The sequence below is a fragment of the Populus euphratica genome, unplaced genomic scaffold (assembly GCF_000495115.2).
Source record: "Populus euphratica unplaced genomic scaffold, PopEup_1.0 scaffold187.1, whole genome shotgun sequence".
Classification (NCBI taxonomy): Eukaryota; Viridiplantae; Streptophyta; class Magnoliopsida; order Malpighiales; family Salicaceae; genus Populus; species Populus euphratica.
The window spans coordinates 284,424-312,288 of NW_011500070.1; the positions used below are offsets into that span (position 1 = coordinate 284,424).

At 29.4% G+C, this 27,865-nt stretch overlaps 4 protein-coding genes across 4 annotated transcripts in view; all 4 read left to right on the top strand.

Annotated features, from left to right (window-relative positions):
* LOC105108426 (anthocyanidin 3-O-glucosyltransferase 6-like) overlaps positions 1-8,802 on the top strand; it is an 8,877-nt gene extending 75 nt beyond the window's left edge. The window contains exon 2 of the mRNA XM_011002732.1: positions 7,190-8,802. Coding sequence (XP_011001034.1) covers positions 7,190-8,644 — 1,455 coding nt within the window. The 3' untranslated portion in view covers positions 8,645-8,802. The remainder of the gene's footprint in view (positions 1-7,189) is intronic.
* Positions 1-24,343, top strand: part of LOC105108427 (anthocyanidin 3-O-glucosyltransferase 2-like) — a 45,251-nt gene extending 20,908 nt beyond the window's left edge. Inside the window, exon 2 of the mRNA XM_011002733.1 lies at positions 24,025-24,343. Coding sequence (XP_011001035.1) covers positions 24,025-24,293 — 269 coding nt within the window. The 3' untranslated portion in view covers positions 24,294-24,343. The remainder of the gene's footprint in view (positions 1-24,024) is intronic.
* LOC105108424 (anthocyanidin 3-O-glucosyltransferase 2-like) lies at positions 3,563-5,353 on the top strand. The gene is made up of 2 exons (XM_011002731.1): positions 3,563-4,452; positions 4,484-5,353. Exons 1-2 carry the CDS (start codon positions 3,676-3,678, stop codon positions 5,132-5,134), a joined length of 1,428 nt encoding a protein of 475 aa, XP_011001033.1. The 5' UTR covers positions 3,563-3,675; the 3' UTR covers positions 5,135-5,353.
* Positions 11,865-13,419, top strand: LOC105108423 (anthocyanidin 3-O-glucosyltransferase 2-like). The gene has a single exon (XM_011002730.1). The coding sequence runs from the start codon at positions 11,929-11,931 to the stop codon at positions 13,393-13,395; it is 1,467 nt and encodes a 488-aa protein (XP_011001032.1). The 5' UTR covers positions 11,865-11,928; the 3' UTR covers positions 13,396-13,419.
* Positions 24,344-27,865: the final 3,522 nt, after the last annotated feature.

A 27,865-nucleotide genomic window follows, 5' to 3' on the forward strand; every position in this document is an offset into this window, starting at 1 on the left:
AAAACCCCATGTCAAAGAATTTGTTTCCAAGATCAAGGCTCAGTCAGAGTTGAGCCCTCATGACTCTCCTCAACTTGCTGGGTTTGTTTTGGATACTTTCGTTTTGGGAATGAATGATTTGGCTGCAGAATTTGGTGTTCCCTGGTATGTTTTCTCGGCTTCAGGTGCAGCTTTTATCGGCTTGATGTTGTATCTTCAGGCCCTTCATGATGAGCAGAAAGCGGATCTCCCTGAGTACAAAGACTCGGATGCTGAGTTGGAAATTCCAAGCTTGGTGAACAGGCTTCCTGCTAAGCTCCTGCCTTCTATGGTGTTTAAAAGAGAATCTCTCCCTGATTTTCTTGGTGCTGCAAGAAGGTTGAAGCACGCAAGGGGCATTTTGATAAATACATTCAAAGAGTTAGAATCACATGCAATTAACTCTCTTTGTAATGGTGAAATCCCTCCTGTATATCCGTTGGGACCAATTGTGAGATGTAAAGGAAATAGCTATGATGTGGGTTCAAATAATATCAACGCCTTCAAGGACATAATGCAATGGCTTGATGATCAGCCTCCATGCTCAGTAGTGTTTTTGTGCTTCGGGAGTTGGGGAACTTTCAGCGTTGATCAAGTGAGAGAGATTGCATATGCATTGGAGCAATGTGGACATCGATTCTTGTGGTCTCTGCGTAAACCTCCAAGCAAGGGTAAGATTGAATCACCAAGTGATTATGTAAATTTTCAAGAAATCCTGCCCGAAGGGTTTTTAGATAGGTCAGTTAAGATAGGAAAGGTGATTAAATGGGCTCCACAAGTGGAAATCTTGGGGCACAAAGCTATTGGAGGATTTGTATCACATTGTGGATGGAATTCTACCTTAGAAAGTATCTTGTCTGGTGTCCCAGTTGCTACATGGCCATTGTATGGAGAGCAACAATTTAATGCTTTTGAACTGGTGATTGAGCTAGGGCTAGCAGTGGAGATTAAAATGGATTCTAGAAGGGATTTTTCTAAAGATGGTATAATTGTGAGTTCTGATGATATAAAAAGAGGATTAGAGCTAGTAATGAAGCCTGATAACGAGACTAGAAAAAAGGTGAAAGAGATGAGTCAACTAAGTAGGAAAACTTTAATGGAAGATGGGTCATCATACTCTGCATTGGCTCATCTGATTGAAGATATTATGGGGAACTAAGTAGCATTGTAAACTTAAGTATCGAAATTCTAATAAGATATTAAATAAAATACATGGTTAAGCCATTTTATGCGATCCATCACTTGTCTACATTGCATTGCATGGTTGATATATAAATTAATTCGAAAATATTTCTTACCATCCAATAAAAAAGTTCTAGTCTCTATAAGATTAAGTCCAATACTATAGTTTATATACATTTCTTTAAAAATTTAATTAGATGAGGAATCAGATTCATTATCTCATTTATAAATTAATTGATAAGAAAACAAATTAAAATAACTAATAAAAGTTCAAATTACTTCAAATATTGTGGATCATCCATTGGCATTAATTTGGTTTAGTTATTGTGTTGAAGCTAATATATGCAAGCTCTCATCACAAAGGGAAGTTCGTAAGAATGTTAAATATTAAAGATTAGGATTTTCTGTCTGATGGTGTTGACTTTTTCTAAATTAATAATAATAATAATAATAATTTTCCATCCGTAAGGCCATGCCCAAACGGTTGGAATTTTTCCAGCCATTTGGGCTTTTAGCTCAAGGTTCTAGTTTGGGCGGCTGAAATGTTCAACTGGACACCTAACATAGATCCGGTCTGCCAGACTTTGGGTTTTTTATGCAGAGCAAGCACCCTTATATATGCCGGTGACACTATGTATTATCAATATTAATATCAATAATATATATGACATAATTCAATAACCAATAATAAACATGAATAGCCAACAATAACATAATAGATTACAAGTTTTGAAAATTAACCAAAATTTAAAAGATTTATTTGGATTTGCTTAATTTTTTTATTTTTATTTTTTCAACACAAGTTTTTTTATTTAATTAAAGATTACGCTTTTTTATTTCATTGTTTCCTATAAAAGTTTTTACTATTTTTTAACATGACCCAGGTTATCGGATTATGTTAATTAATTTTATTTTTTTTTGTTGAATTTATTTTGATAAATTTTTTTAATTCATTTCTTTTATTTCACTTTTCAATGTTAGATTATTTGGGAATTATTTTTTTTTTAATTTTATTTTTTATGGTTATAGTTTTTTATATCAGACTTCATGATTTTTTTTAATTTATTTTTGATATGATTATCTCAATTTTATTATTTAAACCATGAGCTTGATCGGTTAACTTATGTTAATTTAGGGTTTTTTAAAATATTTTTTAATTTAATATTTTTCATGTTTTATTCTTCAACTCTATGTTGTTTTTAGAATTAATATTTGTAATTTTTTTAATTTATTTTTTATTAAGTTATCTTATTTGCATGATTTACTTACCTAATTAATTTTTTATTTACTTATAATTTATTTAAATCATTTTAATTAAGATAAATTTCCAACATAACTACTTCATACGGCTAAAAAAAAAATAATCTTATAAGAAAGAGAGTTTCTAGATTCTCTTAAAAAAAAACCTAATTCAATAATAAGATAAAAAAATTATACCATTTATTATAAACCCGCATGTTTAACCTAAATCAACTGCATCACATATGCTGAATCAATAAACTAAATTTCCTCGAAGGAAATAAAACGTCAACTATGAACACTTTAGCATTATTTTAAAATAAATATCTTTTTTTTTTGTTTACGCATTTTGACCTTGGAAGCAGTAATTGATGCCAATAATTGTGTCCTTCCCTTAGTTTATTTGTTCGCGAAAAGCCCCTTAATTTCCTCCTTTTGTATTGGAAAGTGAATTTGCTACTTTGTTTTTTATCTTTTGTTAGTCACATTGATTGAAATATGAATTTTGGATATATTTATGGATCAGATAAAAAAATTAAACTGATAAAAAAAATTGAATATATTAAAAAAGCTTTTTAATGAATATAAATATATATTTTTTTTCAATTATTAAATCAGATTAAAATGTTATGAGAGTTCTACTGCCCTATTCTCTATAAAATTAGTTATTATAATCAAATGAAATTGTTTACATTTCTAATTAAGTTCAGAAGATGTTTTTTTTTCATTTTTTTAGATATTTTTAAAATATTTTCATTAATTACCTCTTATTTCAAGATTCCTTTTTCTTTTCTGACTATTTAAACATCTTTATTAAGAACAAATTTCATATTAATAATTTATAAAACATGATTTTTTTACAATTTATAATTGTAACATAAAATCTTAAAAATCTTATTTTTGTACGTCAATTAGATAGTGAAAACAAAATTAAAACTTGCCACTATAATCCAGATCTTCTACGACTGGTGGCAGATTGTGTGCCACACCGACAAAGCCAGTCAATGCCAGCAAAGCCACTCAATTGTTCACTTTCCAACAAGATAAGTTCCAATATTACATGGTCCAGAAAAACATACGCTTAAAAAATTATCTCTTTTCTGCTTTTTTTCTGTATATCTTATTTTTTATTATTTTCTGATTAGCCTTTTCAATACTTCTTCCATAAAAAAAAACCATTCCATATTTGATCTGTCTGTTGGAGAGCAACGTCCTTGCAAAATCTTTGCAACCGAAATGAAGATAGCGGAGCTGGTGTTCATCCCATTTCCAGCCATGGGCCATGTGGTACCAGCAGTGCAAACAGCTAAACTTCTTGCTGAATTTGACAAACGAGTTTCCACCACTGTTCTTCTAATGAAACCAGCTATTGACTCGAGTACCATCGAGTATACCAAGTCACTTGCTGCATCAACTTTGCCTGAACGTATGCGATTTATTGAATTGCCTTCTCTTGATGAACTCATATCGAGGAAAGGTATTTGGCTAGATTCTTTGATAGAGGGTCAAAAACCCCATGTCAAAGAATTTGTTTCGAAGATCGTTTCAAAGTCCGAGCTGAGCCCTGATTCGCCTCGACTTGCTGGATTTGTTTTTGATGCGTTTTGCACGGGAATGAAAGATTTGGCCGGTGAATTTGGTGTTCCCTGGTACGTTTTCTCTTCCTCAGGAGCAGCTTTTCTTGGTTGCTTGTTATATTTACAGGTTCTTCATGATGAGCAGAACGTGGACATAACTGAGTTCAAGAACTCAGATGCTATGTTAGAAATTCCGAGTTTAGTTAACCCCATGGCCGCTAGGCTTCTGCCATCTATGACGTTTAGGAAAGATTCGGTCCTTGTTTTGTGTGGCGCTGCTAGAGGGTTAAGGGAAGCTAGTGGTATTGTTGTAAATACATTTATAGAGTTGGAATCCCATGCAGTTAACTCCCTTTCTAAAACTGGCATCCCACCATTGTATCCAGTGGGACCCATTGTGAACGTGGGGTCAGATAAAAGCAATGACAATAGAGAAATTATGGAATGGCTTGATGATCAACCTCCACAGAGAAATTATGGAGTGGCTTGATGATCAACCTCCATCATCAGTGGTGTTCTTGTGCTTTGGAAGCTTGGGAAGTTTTTGTGTGGATCAGGTGAAAGAGCTTGCATATGCTCTCGAACACAGTGGGAAAAGATTTTTATGGGTACTACAAAAACCTTCAAAAGGTAAGATGGAATCCGCAAGTGATTTTCAAGAAACTTTACCCGAAGGATTTTTAGATCGAACAACTGAGCTCGGAAAGGTGATTGGTTGGGCTCCGCAGGCAGAAATATTAGCCCACCGAGCTATCGGAGGGTTTGTTTCGCACTGCGGATGGAATTCTATACTAGAAAGCATATATTTTGGTGTTCCAATTGCTGCCTGGCCGATATACGCAGAACAGCAATTTAATGCTTTTCAACTAGTGATTGAATTGGGATTAGGAGGAGAGATGAAGATAGATTACTTGGAGGGTTCTAACAGTGATGGCTCTGAAATTGTGAGTGCTGACAGTATAAAGAAAGGAATAGAGGGTATAATGGAGGACGATAGTGAAATAAGAAAACGGGTGAAAAATATGAGTCAAGTAAGCAAGCAAGCCTTGACTGCTGGTGGATCTTCACACTCTTCACTGGGTCGTCTGATTGCAGATGTTATGAGCAAAACTCCATGAAGTAATTGATTTTCCTAGAGGAAATTATTTTGAATAAGATTTATAGGTTTAATTAGCTTTTATTTAGAGCAGCTTAATTAATTGAGGAGAACTTCAGCACGAGGAGGTTTTTCAATTTTGCATTATTGTAATCTTAAATTATTAAGTTTGACAGATGTAGTGGAGTCATGAGACATTTTACAATTAAGATGTTGGCTCACAACTTTATAATTAGTTTTCCTTCCACTTCTATATAAAGCGAATATATTCATACCAATAATTATATAGTAAGAAAAAAGAATCGCACGTTTAGTTAATAAATAATTTATATTATTTAATTTATATTATAAAAAAAAAATAGTATTCATCATTTAATTAAAGTTTATATTACTTTTTTCTGTTTAGCTTTTTTTTTCTTTTTTTTTTCTTGATTTTTTTATTTTGATTTAACCCTCCAATTTATTTTTTATTTTTTTATTAATTTTTTTATATGGTTTACTTTTTTCATAGTTACACTCTTCTATGGTTGATTTATTTTAATTAATTAAATTTTATAGTTTTTTTATTTATTATGTTTCTAATTTAATGACTAAGATCGTAACTTTTAAATGTTAATATAATTAGTAATTTTGTTACCTCATTTTATTTTATTACTTTATCATTTTATATCATTTAAATTTTTTTTATGGTTATTTTCATAATCTTTTCTATCTGTTTGTCTTGGTATCAATATATAAACCATGGGTTTTGCAAAGTTGTTTTTGAATAGGGATTGTTTTTTATAAAAAAAATGTTTTGTTTTGTGTTTAATTTTTATTGATTTTTTATTTTATTTTATACAAGTAGGTTTTGTTTTGTATAAAAAAAATAATTATTTTGAAATAATATTTTTAACATGTTCAACTATGCATATTTAATAAATAAATTTAGTGAACATAAATGGATAAATATTTTATTTTACAATATCAAATATCTTGATATACATTTATCTTTTAATTTTTTCAGTTTCTATTTTAGTTATTGTTGACAAATTCTTTATTTATTTACATAAATGATCATTAGATATTTGGATAAATTTTTTGATTTACATTTATAATTTTTATTATGTAAGAAAAAACATATCAAAATAGTCTATATGGTCAAGCTTTTTTTTTTTGAGAAAAAATATTATGACCGGTACGAAGCATAAATCAAATCAAATTTTTAGTTGTTTTCTAATTAATTTTTTTTCATCTTTATGTTTTTAGAATCTTTTGTGTAATTAATTTTTATTTTTATTTTTATCTTTTAATAGTTGATTTATTAGAAATTTAGATTCATATGATCTTATTACGCTATATTTTTTTTAATAATTGTTTTTTAATTATCTTAAATTTCTTTTCTATAAGTTTATTTTATTCTCCTAATGTAATGGGTTTTGCATGTCATTTTTTAATATAAGTTTTTTATAGAGTTGTTTTGTTTGTGTTTAATTTTTCCAAATATTATGCTAATTCATCTAGAATTGTTTTTTTTTTTGGTTTTATACAAATGAGGTTTATTTTTTAAAATAAAAATATTTATTTTTAAATAATATTTGTTGTTATAATTTGGCCTTGTATAATATTTTTTTAGGGCATGAATTTATTTAGTCAATTTTATTTATGTTTATCTTTTAAGTTATGAGTTTTTTAAGTTGTTAATTTATTTTTTATTAATTTTAATAAACAAGTGTATTACTTTAATGAGATACATACATAAATTTTTAATTTTTAAATTTTTTTATGTTAAAAAACACCTATATAGCGAATATTTAAAAACAAAAAAAAATACAAAATCATAACATGTGGCAAAGAGCGGCTTAAAGGGCTATTTCTGTCCCATTTGTTGAAACTTCACAACCTCGAAGATGATCTTTGAAACAAGATCAGCCATTCATCTATGCTATCAATCAATAATTCAGTACTTCCATTTTCTTGTAGAATAGTTGGCTATAAATACATGTCCAGGAATCATTCAAACAAAGCATGAACACTAGCTTAGCAACACCAAATTTTAGCTATGAAGAAAGCAGAGTTAGTGTTCATCCCTTTACCTGCCATGGGCCATATTATAGCAGCAGTAGAGATTGCCAAGCTTATTGTTGAACGTGATGATCGAATTTCCACAAGCGTCCTCATAATGAGGCCAACTCTTGACTCCACTACCACCAAATACACTGAGTCACTCACTCCATCAACTCTACCCTATCGCATGCGAGTCGTTGACTTGCCCTGTCTTGAGCACACCGCTGTATATAACACTGGTGCTACCTGGATGGCTTCTCTGGCTGAAGCCCAAAAACCCCAAGTCAAAGAATTTGTTTCCAAGATCAAGGCTCAGTCAGAGTTGAGCCCTCATGACTCTCCTCGACTTGCTGGGTTTGTTTTGGATACTTTTGTTTTGGGAATGAATGATTTGGCTGCAGAATTTGGTGTTCCCTGGTATGTTTTCTCGGCTTCAGGTGCAGCTTTTATCGGCTTGATGTTGTATCTTCAGGCCCTTCATGATGAGCAGAAAGCGGATCTCCCTGAGTACAAAGACTCGGATGCTGAGTTGGAAATTCCAAGCTTGGTGAACAGGCTTCCTGCTAAGCTCCTGCCTTCTATGGTGTTTAAAAGAGAATCTCTCCCTGATTTTCTTGGTGCTGCAAGAAGGTTGAAGCACGCAAGGGGCATTTTGATAAATACATTCAAAGAGTTAGAATCACATGCAATTAACTCTCTTTGTAATGGTGAAATCCCTCCTGTATATCCGTTGGGACCAATTGTGAGATGTAAAGGAAATAGCTATGATGTGGGTTCAAATAATATCAACGCCTTCAAGGACATAATGCAATGGCTTGATGATCAGCCTCCATGCTCAGTAGTGTTTTTGTGCTTCGGGAGTTGGGGAACTTTCAGCGTTGATCAAGTGAGAGAGATTGCATATGCATTGGAGCAATGTGGACATCGATTCTTGTGGTCTCTGCGTAAACCTCCAAGCAAGGGTAAGATTGAATCACCAAGTGATTATGTAAATTTTCAAGACATTTTGCCTGAAGGGTTTTTAGATCGATCGGTTAAGATAGGGAAGGTGATTAAATGGGCTCCGCAAGTGGAAATCTTGGGGCACAAAGCTATTGGAGGATTTGTATCACATTGTGGATGGAATTCTACCTTAGAAAGTATCTTGTCTGGTGTCCCTGTTGCCACATGGCCATTGTATGGAGAGCAACAATTTAATGCTTTTGAAATGGTGATTGAGCTAGGGCTAGCAGTGGAGATTAAAATAGATTATGGAATTGATATTTTGGAAGGTGATATCAGAGAAATTGTGAGTTCTGATGATATAAAAGGAGGATTAAAGTTACTGATGGAGAATGGAAGTGAGATTAGAAAAAAGGTAAAAGAGATGAGTCAACTGAGCAGGAAAGCTTTGATGGAAGATGGGTCTTCATACTCTGCATTGACTAGTCTAATTGAAGATGTGATGGACAACATAGCATGCCACAATTGTTCATTATTGTCATGAAAAATAGATCTACAAACGATGTCGCATTGTAAATTTACGTAACCGATGAACAGGTAGCTCAATGGTTATCTCATGCCACCAAGAGAGACAAGTTTCAAAATCAAGTTTATTTTAATAGAAATTCTACTTAAATATTAAATAAATCAGAGTTATAAGAAGATGTTGATTATGATTTATTCAAAGCAAATTAGGATCCAAAGCTATATTCAAGGCAAATTATGCAATGCCTTGTCATTGACTTGTGTGTCTCTATGGAGGTAAATTGAGGGGGAAAAAACGTTTTTTCTTTCCTCGCCGAACCATCCAAGTAAATTGAAAAGAAAGGAGTAAAAACTCGAATTACATTATAATGCAAAACACGAGAAGATTTTGTTAATAAATCGGAACTGAACATGCATGTCATGCCCGAACCATTGGAATTTTTTAAATCGAACATATATTTAAAACAATAATAATAATAATAAAATTTTAGTTATGTGGCCATGGTAACTATTGTGGTTGTGATTTTAGTTATGTGGCCAAGCGTAAGAGTGTCTTTAATATTGTGGTAACTATTGTGGTTGTGATTTAAAAAAAATTATTTTATAAAAAGTATTTTTAGTTGTAGTTGGTTTGAAAAAATATATTTTGATTAAAAAAAAACTTTTCAAATTGAGATTATAAAATAATTGATATATATATATATATATATGATTTTTAATTTAAATATTATAGATTTAACCATTATTATTATATCATGAAATAAATAATATTTTATATAAAATATTTTTTATTGTTCTATTAAATCATGCGATATCTTTCTAATTTATATATTGTTATTAAATAATATTAAATACTAGTTTTTCGAGTAAAACACAATTTTTTTAAAAAAAATTACAATTTCATTACAGTACGAGTAAATTTAATTCATTTTAAACTATTTTTTTTTAAATATTGTTCATAATTAACTGCACCAAATTTTTTTAAAAAAAATTACAATTTCATTACAGTACGAGTAAATTTAATTCATTTTAAACTATTTTTTTTTAAAATATTGTTCATAATTAACTGCATCGATTTTTCGAGAAAAAAAAACAAAACTTTTCTCATTAGTTTTTCAAAAAAAAAATGAACATTGTGATAGTAAAGCATGACTCCACTATTTCTAAAAATAACCATGCCACTATTCCTAAAAATAAGTAGAATGAACATTGTGATAGTAAAGCATGACTTCACTATTTCTAAAAATAACCATGAGAAGTGGCAAAATACTGCTTCTCTAATCCTATAGCTGGGTAGTAAAAATTAGTAGCCCTTACCAAGCAAAATCAGGTTTATTTCCTTTATCAAATATTAAAATATATGGCTATAACTAAATCTCATTCATAATCACATTACCAAATAATATCTAAATGGTTAGCCGTTCAACCATCTATATCATCTATCATGCCCTGAATAATTAGAATTTTTCTAACCATTTGAGCTTTCAGCTCAAAATCCCAATCTCCATGGTCGGAATTTTCAGCTCCATGTTTGATATTAATTCGAAATATCCAAATTTATCCTTACATATTTAATTATATATTTTTTAAAATTTTCAGCTCCATGTTGATATTAACTCGAAATATCCAAATTTATCCTTACATATTTATTTATATATTTTTTAAATTTTCAGCTCATATTTGATATTAACTTGAAATATCTAATTTTATCCTTACATATTTATTTATATATTTTTTAAAATTTCTTGTAACCGCAAATATATTTTTTTATACAAATACGATTTTTTATGCTGAGATAGTATTATTTTTTATATAAATAACATTGTTCATTAACTAATACTTTCATCGATATCATGCATCATAAAATAACCAAAAACACCATAATTAGATGCTAATACAGAAATCTCTTTATCAATAATATATTCTATACCGGTGTGTATAAATACAAATATCAGTCAAAGGCCACAAGGAGAAGATCTCAAATATCAGTCTTATCCCATTGCAGGACACAAAAATCAGTCATGCCATTCCAAGTTATAAAAGCCAGCCAATACTAGCCATGTTATTACAGGCTTATGTCATAGACTCTAATTTTTTCTTTGTATATACATTTAAAAATATAAAAAAAAATTATTCTTTTAAAAACACAGTCTAATCACTGCTCCAAACACCAACTTTTCTAAAAATATATATATAAAAAAAAATTAGACGAGAGATAAAAATATATATATGAGACCTTGCTTTCATTTCCTTTTTTTCAAGGGGCCATGACAACTAAGCAGGAATTGAAAATCGAGGTAAATAACACTTGTCCACTTTTTTTTAATTATTTTTATATCATTATATATTAAAATAATTTAAAAATATAAAAAAAAATATTTTTTTAAAAAAATATTTTTTTTTTTTTTTTTAATTATTTTTATATCATTATATATTAAAATAATTTAAAAATATATAAAAAATAATTTTTTTAAAAAATACAGTCTAAACACAACTCCAAACACCGACTTTACTATCTATCTATATATATATATATATATATGAGACCTAGCTTTCATTTTGTTTTTTTAAGGTGCCATGACATGGCAACTAAGCAGGCATTGAAAACCGAGGCGAATAATACTTGTCAAGTTTTCCAATCCTTCTAGATGAAAAGGACTGTTAGACAGTTGAATTTGGAATTATTACATGCAGTAGCAGGTGACCTTAATGAAATTTCTAGGAGTTTTCATATTACAGCCTCTCTCTCTCTCTCTCTCTCTCTCTCTCTAAATGAATATGATTGTTGATATATTCATCGAATCTTAGGGAAACTGGCCATCAATTCCTCGCGCAGCGTGCAGCGATTTCAACCGCATATTTAATCTTAGGGACGGCATCCCATTTTAATGAGTCTTCTTGACGAATTGTAAAAGCAGTCCACAATCACAGCAAAGCCATGACCTCACTCTTATTCTTGTCCAGCACGTAGATATTTTGCCAATCTCAATTCCGCTTAAATATCGTTCGGAAACATAGGCTAATTTGTGTTTTTTAAAAATTATTTTTTTTATATGTTAGATAGTTTGAATACACTAAAATTAAAAATAATTTTTTTAAAAATAACTGAATTAAAAAAAATCATTTTAATATATTTTAATATAAAAAATATTTTACAAAACAACCATAACTATCCTCCAAAACTATTAATTATAACCACAAATATTGCCCTTAAAAAGGATATGAAAGTCAGTCTATTACATGCAATCCTACTTTGAAATTCTCTAGCAAATAAAGGAAAAAAAAAAAGAGCTCTGTGGCAGAATGAAGAAAGCTGAGCTGGTCTTCATACCAACACCAGGTATAAGCCACCTCGTATCCACAGTAGAGGTAGCAAAGCTTCTTGTAGACCGTGATGAGAGGCTTTCAATCGCCTTCCTCATCATGAAACTACGTTCTGACCCCAAGATTGATAGGTTTATAAATTCAGTGAGTACAGCCTGTAATCGTATCCGGTTCATTGACTTGCCTAAAGATGAGCCTGATCCAAACCAACCCAGGAAGTTTCTCTTTTCTTTGATTGAAGCCCAGATACCCCATGTCAAAGAAGAAGTCTCTAAGCTTGTGAGTCTGTACGAGTCAAGCCCTGACCCGCCAACACTTTCTGGGTTTGTTCTCGATATGTTTTGTACACCAATGATAGATGTGGCCAATGAATTTGGTGTTCCCTCATATATTTTCCTTACGTCAAGTGCAGCTTCTCTTGGCCTTCAATTTTATGTTCAGGCTCTTCACGATGAGCAGAAAGTTGACCCTACTGAGTTCAAGGGCTCGGATGCTGAGTTGGTCATGCCGTGTTTGGAAAATCCTCTTCCAGCTAAGGTCTTGCCTTCTTTTATGTTTAACAAAGAGTGGCTGACATTTTTCCTCGGTCTAGCTAGAAGGTTTAGAGAAAGTAAGGGTATTATAATAAACACATTTGAAGCGCTGGAATCTCATGCGATCGACTCCTTTTCTAAGGATAATACCCCTCCGGTATATCCAGTGGGTCCCATTGTAAACCTTCATAGAGATGGAGATGGAGATGGAGATGGTGATGGTGATGAGGAGTCTGATAAATACAAAGACATCAAGCAATGGCTTGATGATCAGCCCCTATCCTCAGTAGTGTATCTATGCTTCGGGAGCATGGGGAGTTTTGGAGTGGATCAGGTGAAGGAAATTGCTTGCGGGCTAGAGCAGAGTGGGCATCGATTCTTGTGGTCTCTACGGAAACCACCACCGAAAGGCAAGATGGAACTTCTTCCAAGCGATTACACTAATCCTCGGGATGCCTTACCTGAAGGGTTTTTGGATAGGACGGCTAAAATTGGAAAAGTAATTGGATGGGCTCCACAGACAGATATTTTGGCCCATCCATCTGTAGGAGGGTTTGTATCGCACTGTGGATGGAACTCTATATTGGAAAGCATATGGTTTGGCGTTCCAATTGCAACTTGGCCATTATATGCAGAGCAACAACTTAATGCTTTTATGTTAATTGTTGAGCTCGGATTGGGAGTGGAAATTAAAATGGATTATAGAAGAGACTTTAACTGGGATGGTAGTGAAAATGTCATTAGTGCCGGGGAGATCGAGAGAGGAGTAAGGTGTTTAATGGAGCTTTGCGATGAGAAGAGGGAGAAGTTGAAGGAGATGAGTGGAAAGAGCAGGAAGGCTTTGGAGAATGGTGGATCCTCATTCACTTGGTTAGGTCGTTTCATTCAAGATACGGTGGACCACCTACCATGATTAAACTGTACTTTCTTCGTGTGATTTAATACAACGCCTTTTAGTTGATCCTATAAGACATGTTTGCGTAATGTCAGAGGCCTATAATATATTTATGTGTTGTTATAGATTAGTGAAAATACTTTAAGGAAAAATTAGAAATTTAAAAAATTAGACAGTTAAATTTTTAAATAATTTAATATTAAAAAAAATTAACAAAAAAAATTATAAAAATTATAAAAAAACAAGTATTTCCGTAGGAGAAATACTGTAGCAATTTATAGTGTTTCATAAGAAAATTTAAAGTTATAATTCTTAACCAGTTTAATATTAAAAAAAAATTAAAAAATTATAAAAAAAAAAACAACCTACTCAATATGAAAAATATAATCGACAAATATAATTCTAGAAAAAAATCATTAAAAACAAATTATATAAGAAAACATTATCGCAATCCAAACTTTTATACAACATAAAAAAATTCTCATCAATTTATTTAAAAATATTACATAAGAGAAAAGGTAATTTAATTACCTTCGCATTATATATACACACATAAAAATTTACGCTTGCATAGTCGAGTTTGGTCACTGGCTTAGGCTAGTAACCAGGCTGGGCTGGTAATTTAATTACCTTCGCATTATATATGCACACATAAAAATTTACGCTTGCATAGTCTAGTTTGGTCACTGGCTTAGGCTGGTAACCAGGCTGGGCTGGTTGGGTCCAGCCCCGCCATATAGGTTGCGCTTGGCCACCAAAAAAACAAATTTCTTCAAAATAATTATTTCAAATGTGTGATTTTCCAAAATTATTTTACTATATTTTGATTAATATTGGTTTGTATTTTTATACTGTAAAGATACAAATCCGATATCAAAATACCTGATTTTCTTCAAAATAAAAAAATATTTTGTTTTCATGCATACGACCAAGTATCTCAAAAATAAATATAAAAATCATATTGTATTTTCATATAATAAAAAAATTTCAAAAATATATATTAACATATATTTTGGCTTTAATAACCAATTTCTTAAAGTCACAAGAACTAGGCCAATATTTCAAAAATTTTAAAAAAATTATTATTATTTTTTAATATCTGTAGGTTACGACCTTATACGTAAGATGTATCCCGGATATTAAATTATTTTGTTGACGTTAGAATGGATTTTCTTCCAATATCAAAGGGTTATGACCTTATATGTAAGACTTATTTCAGATATTAAATTCTTTTATTGATATTAGAATGGTTAGGTTTTACCTGATAAGATATGAATCCCCTTACCGAAGAGGACTTTTCTTAACCATAGACGGACAAATAACTAGAAAACACAACCATACCTTAGATTTTATTAGACAATAAAATAATGCAGCTTACTTTAGGTAAAGCGTAATTAGGTGCTAATAGCTTTTTTTACACAATTAGTCCTCATACCCGATCTCTAAGACTAGTTAGGGTTTCTAGTAATCAAAATATTAGGCAGCAACTCTCATTTTTTTTTCTAAAATAAAAGACAAGAATTTCTGGTCTCTTCATATTTGCCAGATTGAGATAGATAGATAACATAATCTTGAGAATGGATGTTTTTTCATCGCGACGTTGCATATGTGCGACAAGGAATATGCACATATAAAAATTTTATGTTACTATTAAACTATTTTTAAAATATTAATAAAGTTTGTTAAAATATATAAATCATTTAGTCTAATCTCAATCAATCAAAGATAACACACTATAATTACCAAGATTTAAAAAAAAAATTAATATTACTAAATGAATTCTCCTTTTATATCCATTAAAGATAACATAATCCTTCAATAGGTGGGAAAACTATTTTTTTCTTATTTTTTTTATTAAAATAGATTATCCATATACTACATTCGCCATTATTGTTAATGTACAAAAACAAACATGTTTTAATAAGAAAATTCAACGCAACCTCAAATGAAAAAAATATTATCATCACCAAACTTTTATATAATATAAAAAAAATCTCATCAATTTATTCAAAAATATTACATAAGAGAAAAGGAAAAAAATTCAAGAGGAAAAAAAATAAAAATATTAATTTGAAGTAAAGGAAAAAATAAAAAAAATTAATTTTTTTTAAAATTATTTTTGAAACGCAAAAATAAACATGCTTTAATAATGAAATTCAACCCAACCTAAAATGAAAGAAAATTATTATCACAAAAAAGTATCATCACCCCATTTATATACAACATAAAAAAACTCCTATAAATTTATTCATGTTCACCATATGAGGAAAAATTAAATAAAAAAATTAAGCATTGGGTCCAACTGGATGCTGACCCCATAGCTTCGAGTCTGGTTGCAACACTAGAACCAACAATAATATTTAACTTATTTGTCCAAATTCGTATATTTTTTAATCTTTTAAAAGAAATTTTGGTTTTTCTTCAATTGTAATAATAGTATTTTTAAAAAACTTTATTAATGATAATAATAACAAAAATAATAATAATTTTTAATTTTCCCCTTCAAATCAAATCTAAGGTTATTTTACAATATTGATAATAATTTTTTTCAACAATATTAATTATAATAAAAATAATAATATTTATAATAGAAATAATAATATTTATAATATTAATATTATTAATTATAATAAAAATAACAATATTCATAGCACAAATACTAATATTTAAAAAACTAAGACCTAAGAACTTTGAGTCCTCAAAGAGAACTCAAAAGACTTGGATTTGGATTTGGAGGGAGGACCCATTAACCTTAGGTCTTAATGTATGATCCAACACCTTTGGATCCCAGCGCTTAATCAAAGTGCATTGGTTCTGACACAGAACCCAAGCGAATTGGGTCCTGATACAGGACTCATCATCCACCTAATGTGCTTGGATCTTGACACAAGACCCATCATCCTTTGGTCTCAACCTAAGATAATTGAACCCTGATAAAATAACCATGAGAATGGGGTTCGAAGCAGGACTCAAGCAAATTGGATCTGGACCAAATGCTTATGGGTAGCCAAACTTATAAGGTCTTATTGAGCTGCCAGATCTAGAGCTGTTTTAGGTCCTGATCTAATAAGAACCAACTCTAATAGGTCCTGTTCAGGACAGGTTCCAACACATAATTTATTTATATATTTAATAATGTATATAATTCAAAACTTCCAAATAAAAAATCTAAAAACAATAAAACATTGACAAAACTTTGAATATCACACTAATTCTATAAAATTAAAATATCTTATATCACCCAAAATAATAGTATATTATAATATTTATAAATTATTTTTTAATGGATTTTATTGTTCAAAAATTTTATGATATAATAAAAATTTATAAAGTATATGATATGAATCAAAAATTTATTGATAGCTCTATCAACTTTAATATGATAATATTAGAGAAAAAAATTCAAATTTTTTTTAAAGAATTTTTGAAACACAAAAACAAACATGCTTTAATAAGAAAATTCACCACAACCTCAAATTAAAAAAAAATTATAATCACTGAGCTTTTAAACAATATAAAAAATTCTCATCAATTTATTTTCTCCTTAATGTAGGGAAAAAACTACATAAGAGCAAAGAAAAAAATTTGAAAGCATTGGGTTCTGTTACCCAACACTGATAGGTCTTACTAGGGACAAGATCTGCATTAATGGGTCCTGCTTGCAACATGAGTCAAGACTGATGGGTCAAGCTATGTCAGGACCTAAAGCTATTTTGGGTGGTTCTAGAGCAAGACCTAACTCGAATGGATCCTTTTGGGTAGGAACCAACTTAATATATTCTCTTTAGATTTGACAGCCTAGCAAGATCCAATCTCAATATATTGTTTTTTTTTAAATACAAAAACATTAAAAGTATTAATTTGAAGTAAAGCAAACAATAAAAAAAATTTCAAATTTTTTTCAAAGTATTTTTGAAACAAAAAAACAAACGTGCTTTAATAAAAAAAATTCAACATAACCTCAATGAAAAACAATTATGATCAACGAACTTTTATACAATATAAAAAGACTATTGTCAATTTATTTTTTCTTTAATGTAGGTGAACAAATTACATGAGAGCTAAGAAAAAAAATTAAAAGCATTTAGCATGACCCAATGCTGAGGGGTCTTGTTAGGGATAAGATCCATGCTAATGACTCTTACTCGAAGCAGGAGCCAAGGTTGATGGGTCCAGTTGCAACAAGACCCATAGTTATTTTGAGTCTTTCTAGAGCATGACTCAACTTGAATGGGTCCTGCTGGGTAAGACCCAACTTTATATATTCTCTTTGGATCGGCAACCCAGCCAAATCCAATCTCAATATATGTTTAAGAAAAATATAAAAATATCAAAAATATTAATTTGAAGTAAAAAAAACAATAAAAAAAATTTAAATTTTTTTCAAAGTTTTTTTAAAACTAAAAAACAAACATCTTTTAATAAGAAAATTCAACCCAACCTGAAACGAAAAAAAAAATCATCACCCAAAGTTTGTATCATGTAAAATAAAAGTCACATTAATTTGCTTTCTATTTACAGTATGAAAACAAATCAATAAGAGAAAAGAAAAGAAAATTCAGAAGGAAAAAAATAAAATTTGAAGATAATATTTTTTATTTGTTAAAATATATTTTTTATATAATCACGTCAAATTAATACAAAAGCATCTTAACATGAATTAAGGAAAAATAATAATTTGAAGTAAATAAAAAAATAAAAAATTATCAAATTGTTTTCAAAGCATTGTTGAAAAACAAAAACAAACATGGTTTAATATAAAAATTCAACCGAACCTGAAATTAAAAAAAAAACTTTATCATCACCTTTTTTTTAGAATATAAAAAAAGAATATTTGGTTCAGCTGCCCTGGCAAAACCAAGCCAAACCCAACCCCTTTTTTTGCACTTTTTGTAAGTGTTTTGAACCTGGCTTATCAGCCTGACCTAATTGCGTTGCGCTCAGCTATCAAGTCAGACCCAATAACTTTTTGCAAAGGAGACAATGCCCTCAGCCATAATTTTTGACCAAAAACACAACTGAGGAACGGCCCTTAAGGCGCTCCAACACTGTCCATAGTGAAAGCAGTCTATGCCTATAATATCGTCTACAATGTAATGTGTTTGTGTCTACTCCCACGCGTTTTCAAAGAGCCTAGCAGAGAGTAAATTCAACTACCTCTTGGATCTTATATAATACAAAAATATAAAGTATATTATGTGAACAAAAAATTTATTTGGAATTATAATTTTTATGAATGTTTTTATTTTGAAAACAAAAAATTCAAGAGGGTTCTTTAAAACCCTCAGATTGGATCTTGAATGGATTTTGACCAATAAAACATCATTTCACTTTACCAAAAAATAAAAAAAAAATTAACACTGATGCAAACTTGTCCATAAGAATCAATTAAATATCCAAGACAAGTTTGTTTTAAACAAACATCAAAATGATTTTTTGAAATAACTTTGGAATTCCAACAGTTCATTGTGAAAACAACTTCTCTTTCACACAACCTTGTCCCTAAAAAAACCTGAACACTTGAAACATGATCAAACTGAGGGGCAATCCGACAAACACATAATAGGGTTGGCTCTTTGATTTTCTTTTCTAAGAAAATAAAAATGCTTGGCAAAGCTGGCAACCTTTTAGATAAATGTTTGTGGGTAAAGAAGTATGTTGATATGATATCCCTCGTAGAGGTCATGATCACAAGATGTGACTCTAGTAAGCGAAAGCAAAGTGTCATCAAAGCTTCTTATTAAAGACTCAAACTTTTAAGAAAAGAAAAAACTCCATAAAAAAGGAGACATATATTTCTCAGGTAAGTATATATGCATTTCAATCATGAAGCATTGCTTCCATCATTTGAGAGATCGGTATCTCACCATCATCTCCTTTTGAGCCCTAATCATTCAGCTAGTACGCGTTATAGCTCTACCTTTTTTTTCTTTTGAGTATACCTTTGAGCCCACTATCATTTTAGGTTTTGCACTTTGTAGCCCTACCTCTTTTAATTTGAGCATACTTTCGAGCCCTTCATCATATTAGGTTTTATGCTTTATATCCCTATATTTTTTCCTTTGAGTGTTTTTCCGAGCTTTTAACTACCTTGAGTGGTACATTATATAATTAAATCTTTTTTTGAGTGCGTCTTAGAACCCTCGACCACTTTAAATAATATGTTTTCTAACTTTTTTAATTTTTTTAAAAAAATACATTTAAAATATAAAAACACATGTAGTTCTTTCTTTATTATTTTTCATGTCATCTAGTGGTTTTAGAGGTTTTGTATTGTATAAAAAGACTTTTGTAATTTTTAGGAATGTAGTTAAAATATTGTTTAGTAAAAATTTAAAATTATTTTTTATATTTTTTAATTATTTTAATGTATTACTATTAAAAATAAATTTAATTTTTTATTAAAAAAATATATTATTTTAATATATTAAAAAAAAACTAAAATACCAATCACGGACGCAAGTGTCCAAAAACCACAATCAATGAAAGCAGCCCTTTAAGGACAAATCGGGGAGGTTGCCATTTGCCCCCTAAATTTAAGAACTCTGGCCCTCCAAGTTAATAATCTCTCATATTTGGTACCTTTCGTTTAGAAAATTTGAATTTTATCCTTGGAAAATGAAGATTTTAAAAGAAGACTATTTCTCTTAATAAATTTGATCATCATCTAAAATATAGAAGAATAACTCTTCTCAAAAGAATAACTTGAGGAAGTAGCTATCAGACTCTGCTTGTCTCCATTTCTATTGGATCGTTTGAGCTGTATTATACCCTATACAGGACTTCCTTTATACGTATAACCAAAAGGGCATCAATTGTATTTTTGTACAGAGAAGTATATAAAGCAATTAATGAAAAACACGTACCCCTAAATCGAAATACTTCATAGTTGTTTTCTCCATACAATTTTCTCTTTTTCGTTTTATTTTCAAGTATGTTTAAAAACAAATTTTATATATTTCCTTGTCTTGGAGAAGATATTGTCCTTGCAAATTCAAAAAAAAAAAAAACCATATGTCCTTGCAAATTCAAAAAAAAAAAAAAAACTCACCCTGCATTTACAAATCAAGAAAATATTGTCTTTGAATAACAAGTAGTTTTTATTGAAGATCTTGTATTATTTTAATTTACAAAATCAGGATGTTTCTCCATCAGAAAGGAGAAAACCATTCCTTCCAGCGTACCCAGCTCAATCTGGGATTTGTTTTCCCTCTCCTTCTTGTCTTTAGAGAATTAAAGCGTGCATAACATCGTGGTAATAACTATTTTTAAAATATTTTTATTTAAAAATATATATAAATAATAATAATTTTTTATATTTTAAAATATATTTTAATATTAAGATATAAAAATAATTCAACTAATATGTTGTAAAAATACAACATTCAGTTAGTAAAAATACTAGAATTAACTTAAGTTTTTGTCTTTTCGAAAAAGTAGTTCTCAGATGCTATGTTTTCCATCATGTCCTTTATTACAGGAGGCAATGCAAAGCATGAAGAGCCACCAGGTGTGAAAGTTTCCCCTTTTTTTTTATTCAAGATTTTTATATATTATCATATAAAATATATTAGAATATTTTTTTAATTTTTAAAAAATTATTTTTAATATCAATACATCAAAACAATCTAAAATTATATAAAAAATATTTTTTAATAAAAAAATTCAAAATTTTAAATTGCATAATTTAAACTGCATTACCAAACATAACCTTCATTTTCTTTTCAAACGTTAGCATGCATGATTTCTGCAATGCCTTTTATTTGTCAGGTAAAGTGAACTACGCAAAAAAACTTTTAGTAAATAAAGAAAGTGGAGATGGGCCGGGCTTATCAGAAGAATGTTGGATCGGTTAAGCCCATATTTTGTAATCAATAACTTAGGCCTAACCAATACTTATTTGATTATTAGAAATTTGAAATTACATTATATATGTAAATCGAACGGATCGTATTATTACTTTGCATTTTTTTCCTAAAAATATCATCTTTCTTTCAAGAACTGTCCCTTTTCCCTAAGGGCATTTTTTATTTATTTTTTGAGGATACAACAGGGGAACATTTACCTGGTTTGTTTCATTTTATAGTATTTTGCATTTCGGTTTCGGCCTTATAATCTATAAAAAAAGAAGAAGAAGAGGAAAATTAAAAAAAAAGGTGTCAATGATTTAAACCAAAGCATAGATGTAGATAATATAGACCATAGTTGTTAAACTGGGTTCAGTAATCTACTCAAAATAAAATTTAAATCACCAAGTTATCAAAGTAACTTGGAAATTACAAGGTCTCATGTCAATTAAAAAATATTTTTTAATAAAAAAATTCAAAATTTTAAATTGCATAATTTAAACTGCATTACCAAACATAACCTTCATTTTCTTTTCAAACGTTAGCATGCATGATTTCTGCAATGCCTTTTATTTGTCAGGTAAAGTGAACTACGCAAAAAAACTTTTAGTAAATAAAGAAAGTGGAGATGGGCCGGGCTTATCAGAAGAATGTTGGATCGGTTAAGCCCATATTTTGTAATCAATAACTTAGGCCTAACCAATACTTATTTGATTATTAGAAATTTGAAATTACATTATATATGTAAATCGAACGGATCGTATTATTACTTTGCATTTTTTTCCTAAAAATATCATCTTTCTTTCAAGAACTGTCCCTTTTCCCTAAGGGCATTTTTTATTTATTTTTTGAGGATACAACAGGGGAACATTTACCTGGTTTGTTTCATTTTATAGTATTTTGCATTTCGGTTTCGGCCTTATAATCTATAAAAAAAGAAGAAGAAGAGGAAAATTAAAAAAAAAGGTGTCAATGATTTAAACCAAAGCATAGATGTAGATAATATAGACCATAGTTGTTAAACTGGGTTCAGTAATCTACTCAAAATAAAATTTAAATCACCAAGTTATCAAAGTAACTTGGAAATTACAAGGTCTCATGTCAATTATTTTTATTAAAATATAGGTGTTATTTGGTTCTAAATTTTTTTAAAAAAACAAAATTCTTAATGCTGATGTGTTTAGGTGTGACCTAGTTAATAGGATTATTAACTACCTTTTTTTTTTAGTGTGTGTATATATATTAACTTGAACTTGGTCTAGATGAAATTTAAAATTATTATTGTGTCAATGATTTAAACCAAAGCATAGATCTAGATAATATAGACCATAGTTGTTGAACTGGGTTCAGTAATCTGCTCAAAATAAAATTTAAATCACTATCTTATCAATATAACTTGTAAATTACAAGGTCTCATGTCAATTATTTTTATTAAAATATAGGTGTCATTTGGTTCTAGATTTTTTTTTTTAAAAAAAATTCTTAATGCTGACGTGTTTAGGTGTGACCTAGTTAATAGGATTATTAACTAAGTTTTTTTTAGTATGTGTCTATATATATATATATATATATTAACTTGAACTTGGTTCAGATTAAATTTAAAAACAATCATTATTTTTTAAATTAATTTATCAAGTTAAATTAAGTTTAATCATTATGATATTTGGTTTTTCTTCTTGATTTAAATTTCAAGATTAATTTTTATTTTTATTTTTAAAATACACCTAACTTATCATACAAGATGATGTGTTTTTAAAGTTATTCATAACCTAAATTTAATCTCTATTAACATCAATCCTAAAACATCAATATTATATATATATAAGAGTGAGGTCATGTCTTTGCTGCCATTGTGGACTGCTATTACAATACGCCAAAAAGACCTCAAAAAAATGGGATGCCTTCCCTGTCAGAAATTTAAATTTAGATCTCTTTTATGAAATTCAAAGTAGAAGACAACGTTTTCTACTAAATATTTTGGGCTGAATTTTCTATGCTTATTATATATACAGTGACAGCAAAGCCATGACCTCACTCGTACTCTTGTCCTGCACGTATATATTTTTGAACAATAAATTGCCAATCTCAAGTCCCCTTGATTATTGCCACAAGTAGTGCCCTTAAAAAGGATATGAAAATCAGTCTTTTACATGCAATCCCACCTTGAAATTCCCTAGCAAATAGATAAAAAAAAAAAAAAAAGAGCTCAGTCGCAGAATGAAGAAAGCTGAGCTGGTCTTCATACCAACACCAGGTATAAGCCACCTCGTATCCACAGTAGAGGTAGCAAAGCTTCTTGTAGACCGTGATGAGAGGCTTTCAATCACCTTCCTCATCATGAAACTACGTTCTGACCCCAAGGTTGATAGGTTTATAAATTCAGTGAGTACAGCCTGTAGTCGTATCCGGTTCATTGACTTGCCTAAAGATGAGCCTGATCCAAACCAACCGAGGAAGTTCTTCTTTTCTTTGATTGAAGCCCAGATACCCCATGTCAAAGAAGAAGTCTCTAAGCTTGTGACTCAGTACGAGTCAAGCCCTGACCCGCCAACACTTTCTGGGTTTGTTCTCGATATGTTTTGTACACCAATGATAGATGTGGCCAATGAATTTGGTGTTCCCTCATATATTTTCCTTACGTCAAGTGCAGCTTCTCTTGGCCTTCAATTTTATGTTCAGGCTCTTCACGATGAGCAGAAAGTTGACCCTACTGAGTTCAAGGGCTCGGATGCTGAGTTGGTCATGCCGTGTTTGGAAAATCCTTGTCCAGCTAAGGTCTTGCTATATGCAGAGCAACAATTTAATGCTTTTATGTTAATTGTTGAGTTAGGGTTTGGAGTGGAGATTAAAATGGATTATAGAAGCGAATTTAACTGGGATGGCAATGAAAATATTATTAGTGCCGGGGAAATAGAGAGAGGAGTAAGGTGTTTAATGGAGCTTGGCTCGGAAAAGGTGGAGAAGTTGAAGGGGCTGAGTGGAAAGAGCAGGAAGGCTTTGGAGAACGGTGGATCCTCGTTCACTTGGCTAGGTCGTTTCATTCAAGATTTGGTGGACCACCTATCATGATTAAAGTGTACTCTCTTCGAGTTATTTGATACGAAGTCTTTCAATTGATATGTTGCCTTTCTTTAATATATATATGTACGTATGTATGTATTAATTTCTATGGCCTTCTTTAGTATTAGTTCTCGTGATCGATTCGGAAACTGGTATTAAAGAAGCTTTATGTCATTAGTTGATTCTAGAATAATTTTTTTTTTTTTTTATTCTGCTGATTTGATGAGAGCCGAACAGATTTGATTGATTTGATATTTTAACGGATTTAACTAAAAACTTTAAATGTCAAATTTCTTAAGGCCAATCTGGTAAACTTCTAACAGACTACAAAACATATATTGAAATCAGAGTTTTACAGTAAAATGATTTGTACATTGAAATTATCATTTTAGTCTTATTAAGAAAAACTCAAAGAAATTCATTTTAAGGATAAAAAGTCCTTAATTCATTTATCATAGTTTAAATGATTAGGAACAAAAAGATTTTTTTTTTATGTATAGTAAAATAATTTAAATATCCTTAAAAAAATATTAAATTTATATATAGTGGTGTTTTAGTTTTTTTATTTTTTAGCACAATAAAATGATTTTAGTTTTTTAAATGCTAAAATTACCAAACTTCTTTTTAGGTTTTATGTTTTAATTTCATTAAAAAATTAATAATCAAGTTTGTTTAGGAGAAGTTTTGTTTTTTGATAAATAATAATACTATTTAAAAAATTAATGATTGAAGTAGGATTAGTCCATGGAAATTAAATAAAAAACAAAAGGAATTTTATAAATGATAATAAAATTGTGGTTGTTGATGATATAAAGAAGGTGTTTGAGAAAACGGTAGTAATTATTTTTTAAAATATTTTTTGTTCATAATTATATTAAAATAATATTTATTTTATTTTTAAAAACTATTTTCAATACTAGTGCAATAAAACAACTTAAAAGCAATATATATATATATATATATATATATGTATGTATGTATGTATGTATATATTTAATTTAACAAAAAACATGTTGAACGACCAACCACACAAACCTATGATAAAACAATAAGATGTGTGATGGAACATATTATCCTAAAGTGGTACGAGAAAGAAGATGAAAGAGACTAGTAAAACAAGTCGAAAAGCTTTGACGAATGAAGATAATACACATTCAAGCTATGTGGAGAGAGAGAGAGAGAGAAAGGTGAGAATAAATCAAGCAATGCTCTCTCTCGGCAAGAGAAACAAGCTGTGGGGGGGGAGAGATCGAGAGAGTGAACGATCGACAAAGTACTTGTAATTGTAATTGTAATTGTAAGAAAACCACCATTTCCTAATGAGATACCATCTGCAGAACACTCCGTCAGGAAGAAAAGGATTGACAGTAAAAGACTCGATCACGTTAAGAAAATTCCAGGATGTTTTAAGATGAGAACAAACAAAGAAAGATAATATTTCAAAAATGCTATTATAAATATATTTCAAGTATTTATAGTTCCTTAACCATATTTTTTGGGGTTAAAAAATCATTTCACTTTTATATATTAAATTTGAATTATGAATTAAGCCTACCCAAGACACCACAACCACATACTTGTCTTTCAAGAAATTTATTCAGTTAAGATATAGAAATGTGACATGCTATAAAAGGCTTTAATGCACCTAATAATATCGGTGAAGTTTAATCCCTTTTAAAATTGATGCCAAAATGTATAGAGGTGTGGTGTTAAATTCTAATATTATATTTGAATTAATGAATGTAGTGAATTTTGCCATGCGTTAGGCCTGGGATAGCATGAATTGCCCCACCATGCCCGAGGTGCAATGACAAAAAATCCTTAAACTCAACACCCTTTAAAAACATCAAGTCTGGATGCTAGGGTTGGCAATACATCAAGCCCACAAAAAATAAAGAATAAAGAATAGGCTTGCTGTCTTGCCACAAAAACTAAGAATTATATATAAAAAAAATTAAAAATTTTTTTTCTAAAACTACAATTAAAGATGTTTTTGTTAAAAAATTTTAAATGTAAAAAGATATTTAAGCATTATTAATGCTAGTAAAAGAAAAAACTTGACTACCTAATCAGCTAGAAGGGTAAAAAAAATAATGTAGACAGTCTATAAAAAATGTGATTTGATTAAAAAACTTGAATATATATATATATATGTAGAAATTTCAGCCCATAATATTACTTTGAATTTCATAAAAGATATCTAAATTTAAATTTCTGACCGGGACAGCGTCCCATTTTTTTGGGTCTTCTTGACGAATTGTAAAAGCAGACCACAATCACAGCAAAGCCATGACCTCACTCTTATTCTTGTCCTGCACGTAGATATTTTTGAACTATATATTGCCAATCTCAATTCCGCTTCATTATAGCCACAAGTAGCGCTTTTAAATTATGAAAATCAGTATTTTGCATGCAACCCCACCTTGAAATTCTATAGCTAATATAGAAAAAATAAAAAAAAAAGGAAGAAGAAGAAGAGGAGAGCTTAGTATAATGAAAAAAAAGTTCAGTGTAACTTGTTTGAAAATGTAATTATAATTATTTTTTAAAAGAATTTATATTAAAATAATATTTTTTATTTAAAAAAGTTATTTTTAAAATTAATGTATGGAAACAATTTAAAATATATAAAAAAAATATTTTTAATAAAAAATAAAATTAAACTTTTTAAAAATGCGATGTAACGTAATTCTCGGGGAGAGAGAGTGAACAATTGACGAAGTAATTGTAATTGTAAGAAAAATTATAATCTTTGTTTTTTTTTTTTGGAGTAAAAAAGCTAAAGAGTTATTTCATTTTTATATATTAAATTTTTATTATGAGTTATATTTCACTTAATTTACTTAAAATATTATAATTATATATTTATTTTTTATTAAATTTATTCAGATAGAAATATGATAAATCACAAGAAATTTTAATATATTTAATAGGGTCGGTGAAGTTTATTTATTTAAAAAATAATTTCTTTTAAAATTTATGTAAAAATTTATGAAGATGTAGGGTTAGATTCAAGCATTATATTTATATCTATGAATGTAATTAATTTTATTAGATTCAAGCATTATATTTACATCTATGAATGTAATGGATTTTGTCACATTTTAGGCCTAGAAAAGAATGAAGCGCACAGCCATCCTCAAGATACAATGACAAAAATTCCTCATGCTCAACACCCTTGAGAAACATGCATCAGCTGAGGTGCTAGGTTTGACAAGAAATCAAACCTATAAAAAATAAACTTGGTGTTTTGTTACATTGACTAAGAATTATATATATAAACAAATCATACAGAAAAATATATGTGTGTAAAGAAAGCTACAACTAAAGTTATTTTTATTTTAATTATTTTTGTTAATAAGGTTTAATTTCTTCAGAATTATTGGTTCATCTTATGCAGTGATTAGATTAAATTTTGTTGAATATAAAAAAATTATTTAAATATTATTAATAATTTTTTTAGCAAAAAAAAACTTGACTCCATTGACCTAATCGACTTAAATAATACAAAGATAATATAGATAAATTATAAAAAATATAATTTAATTAAAAAATTTAAAAAATTTTTTTAAAAAAATATT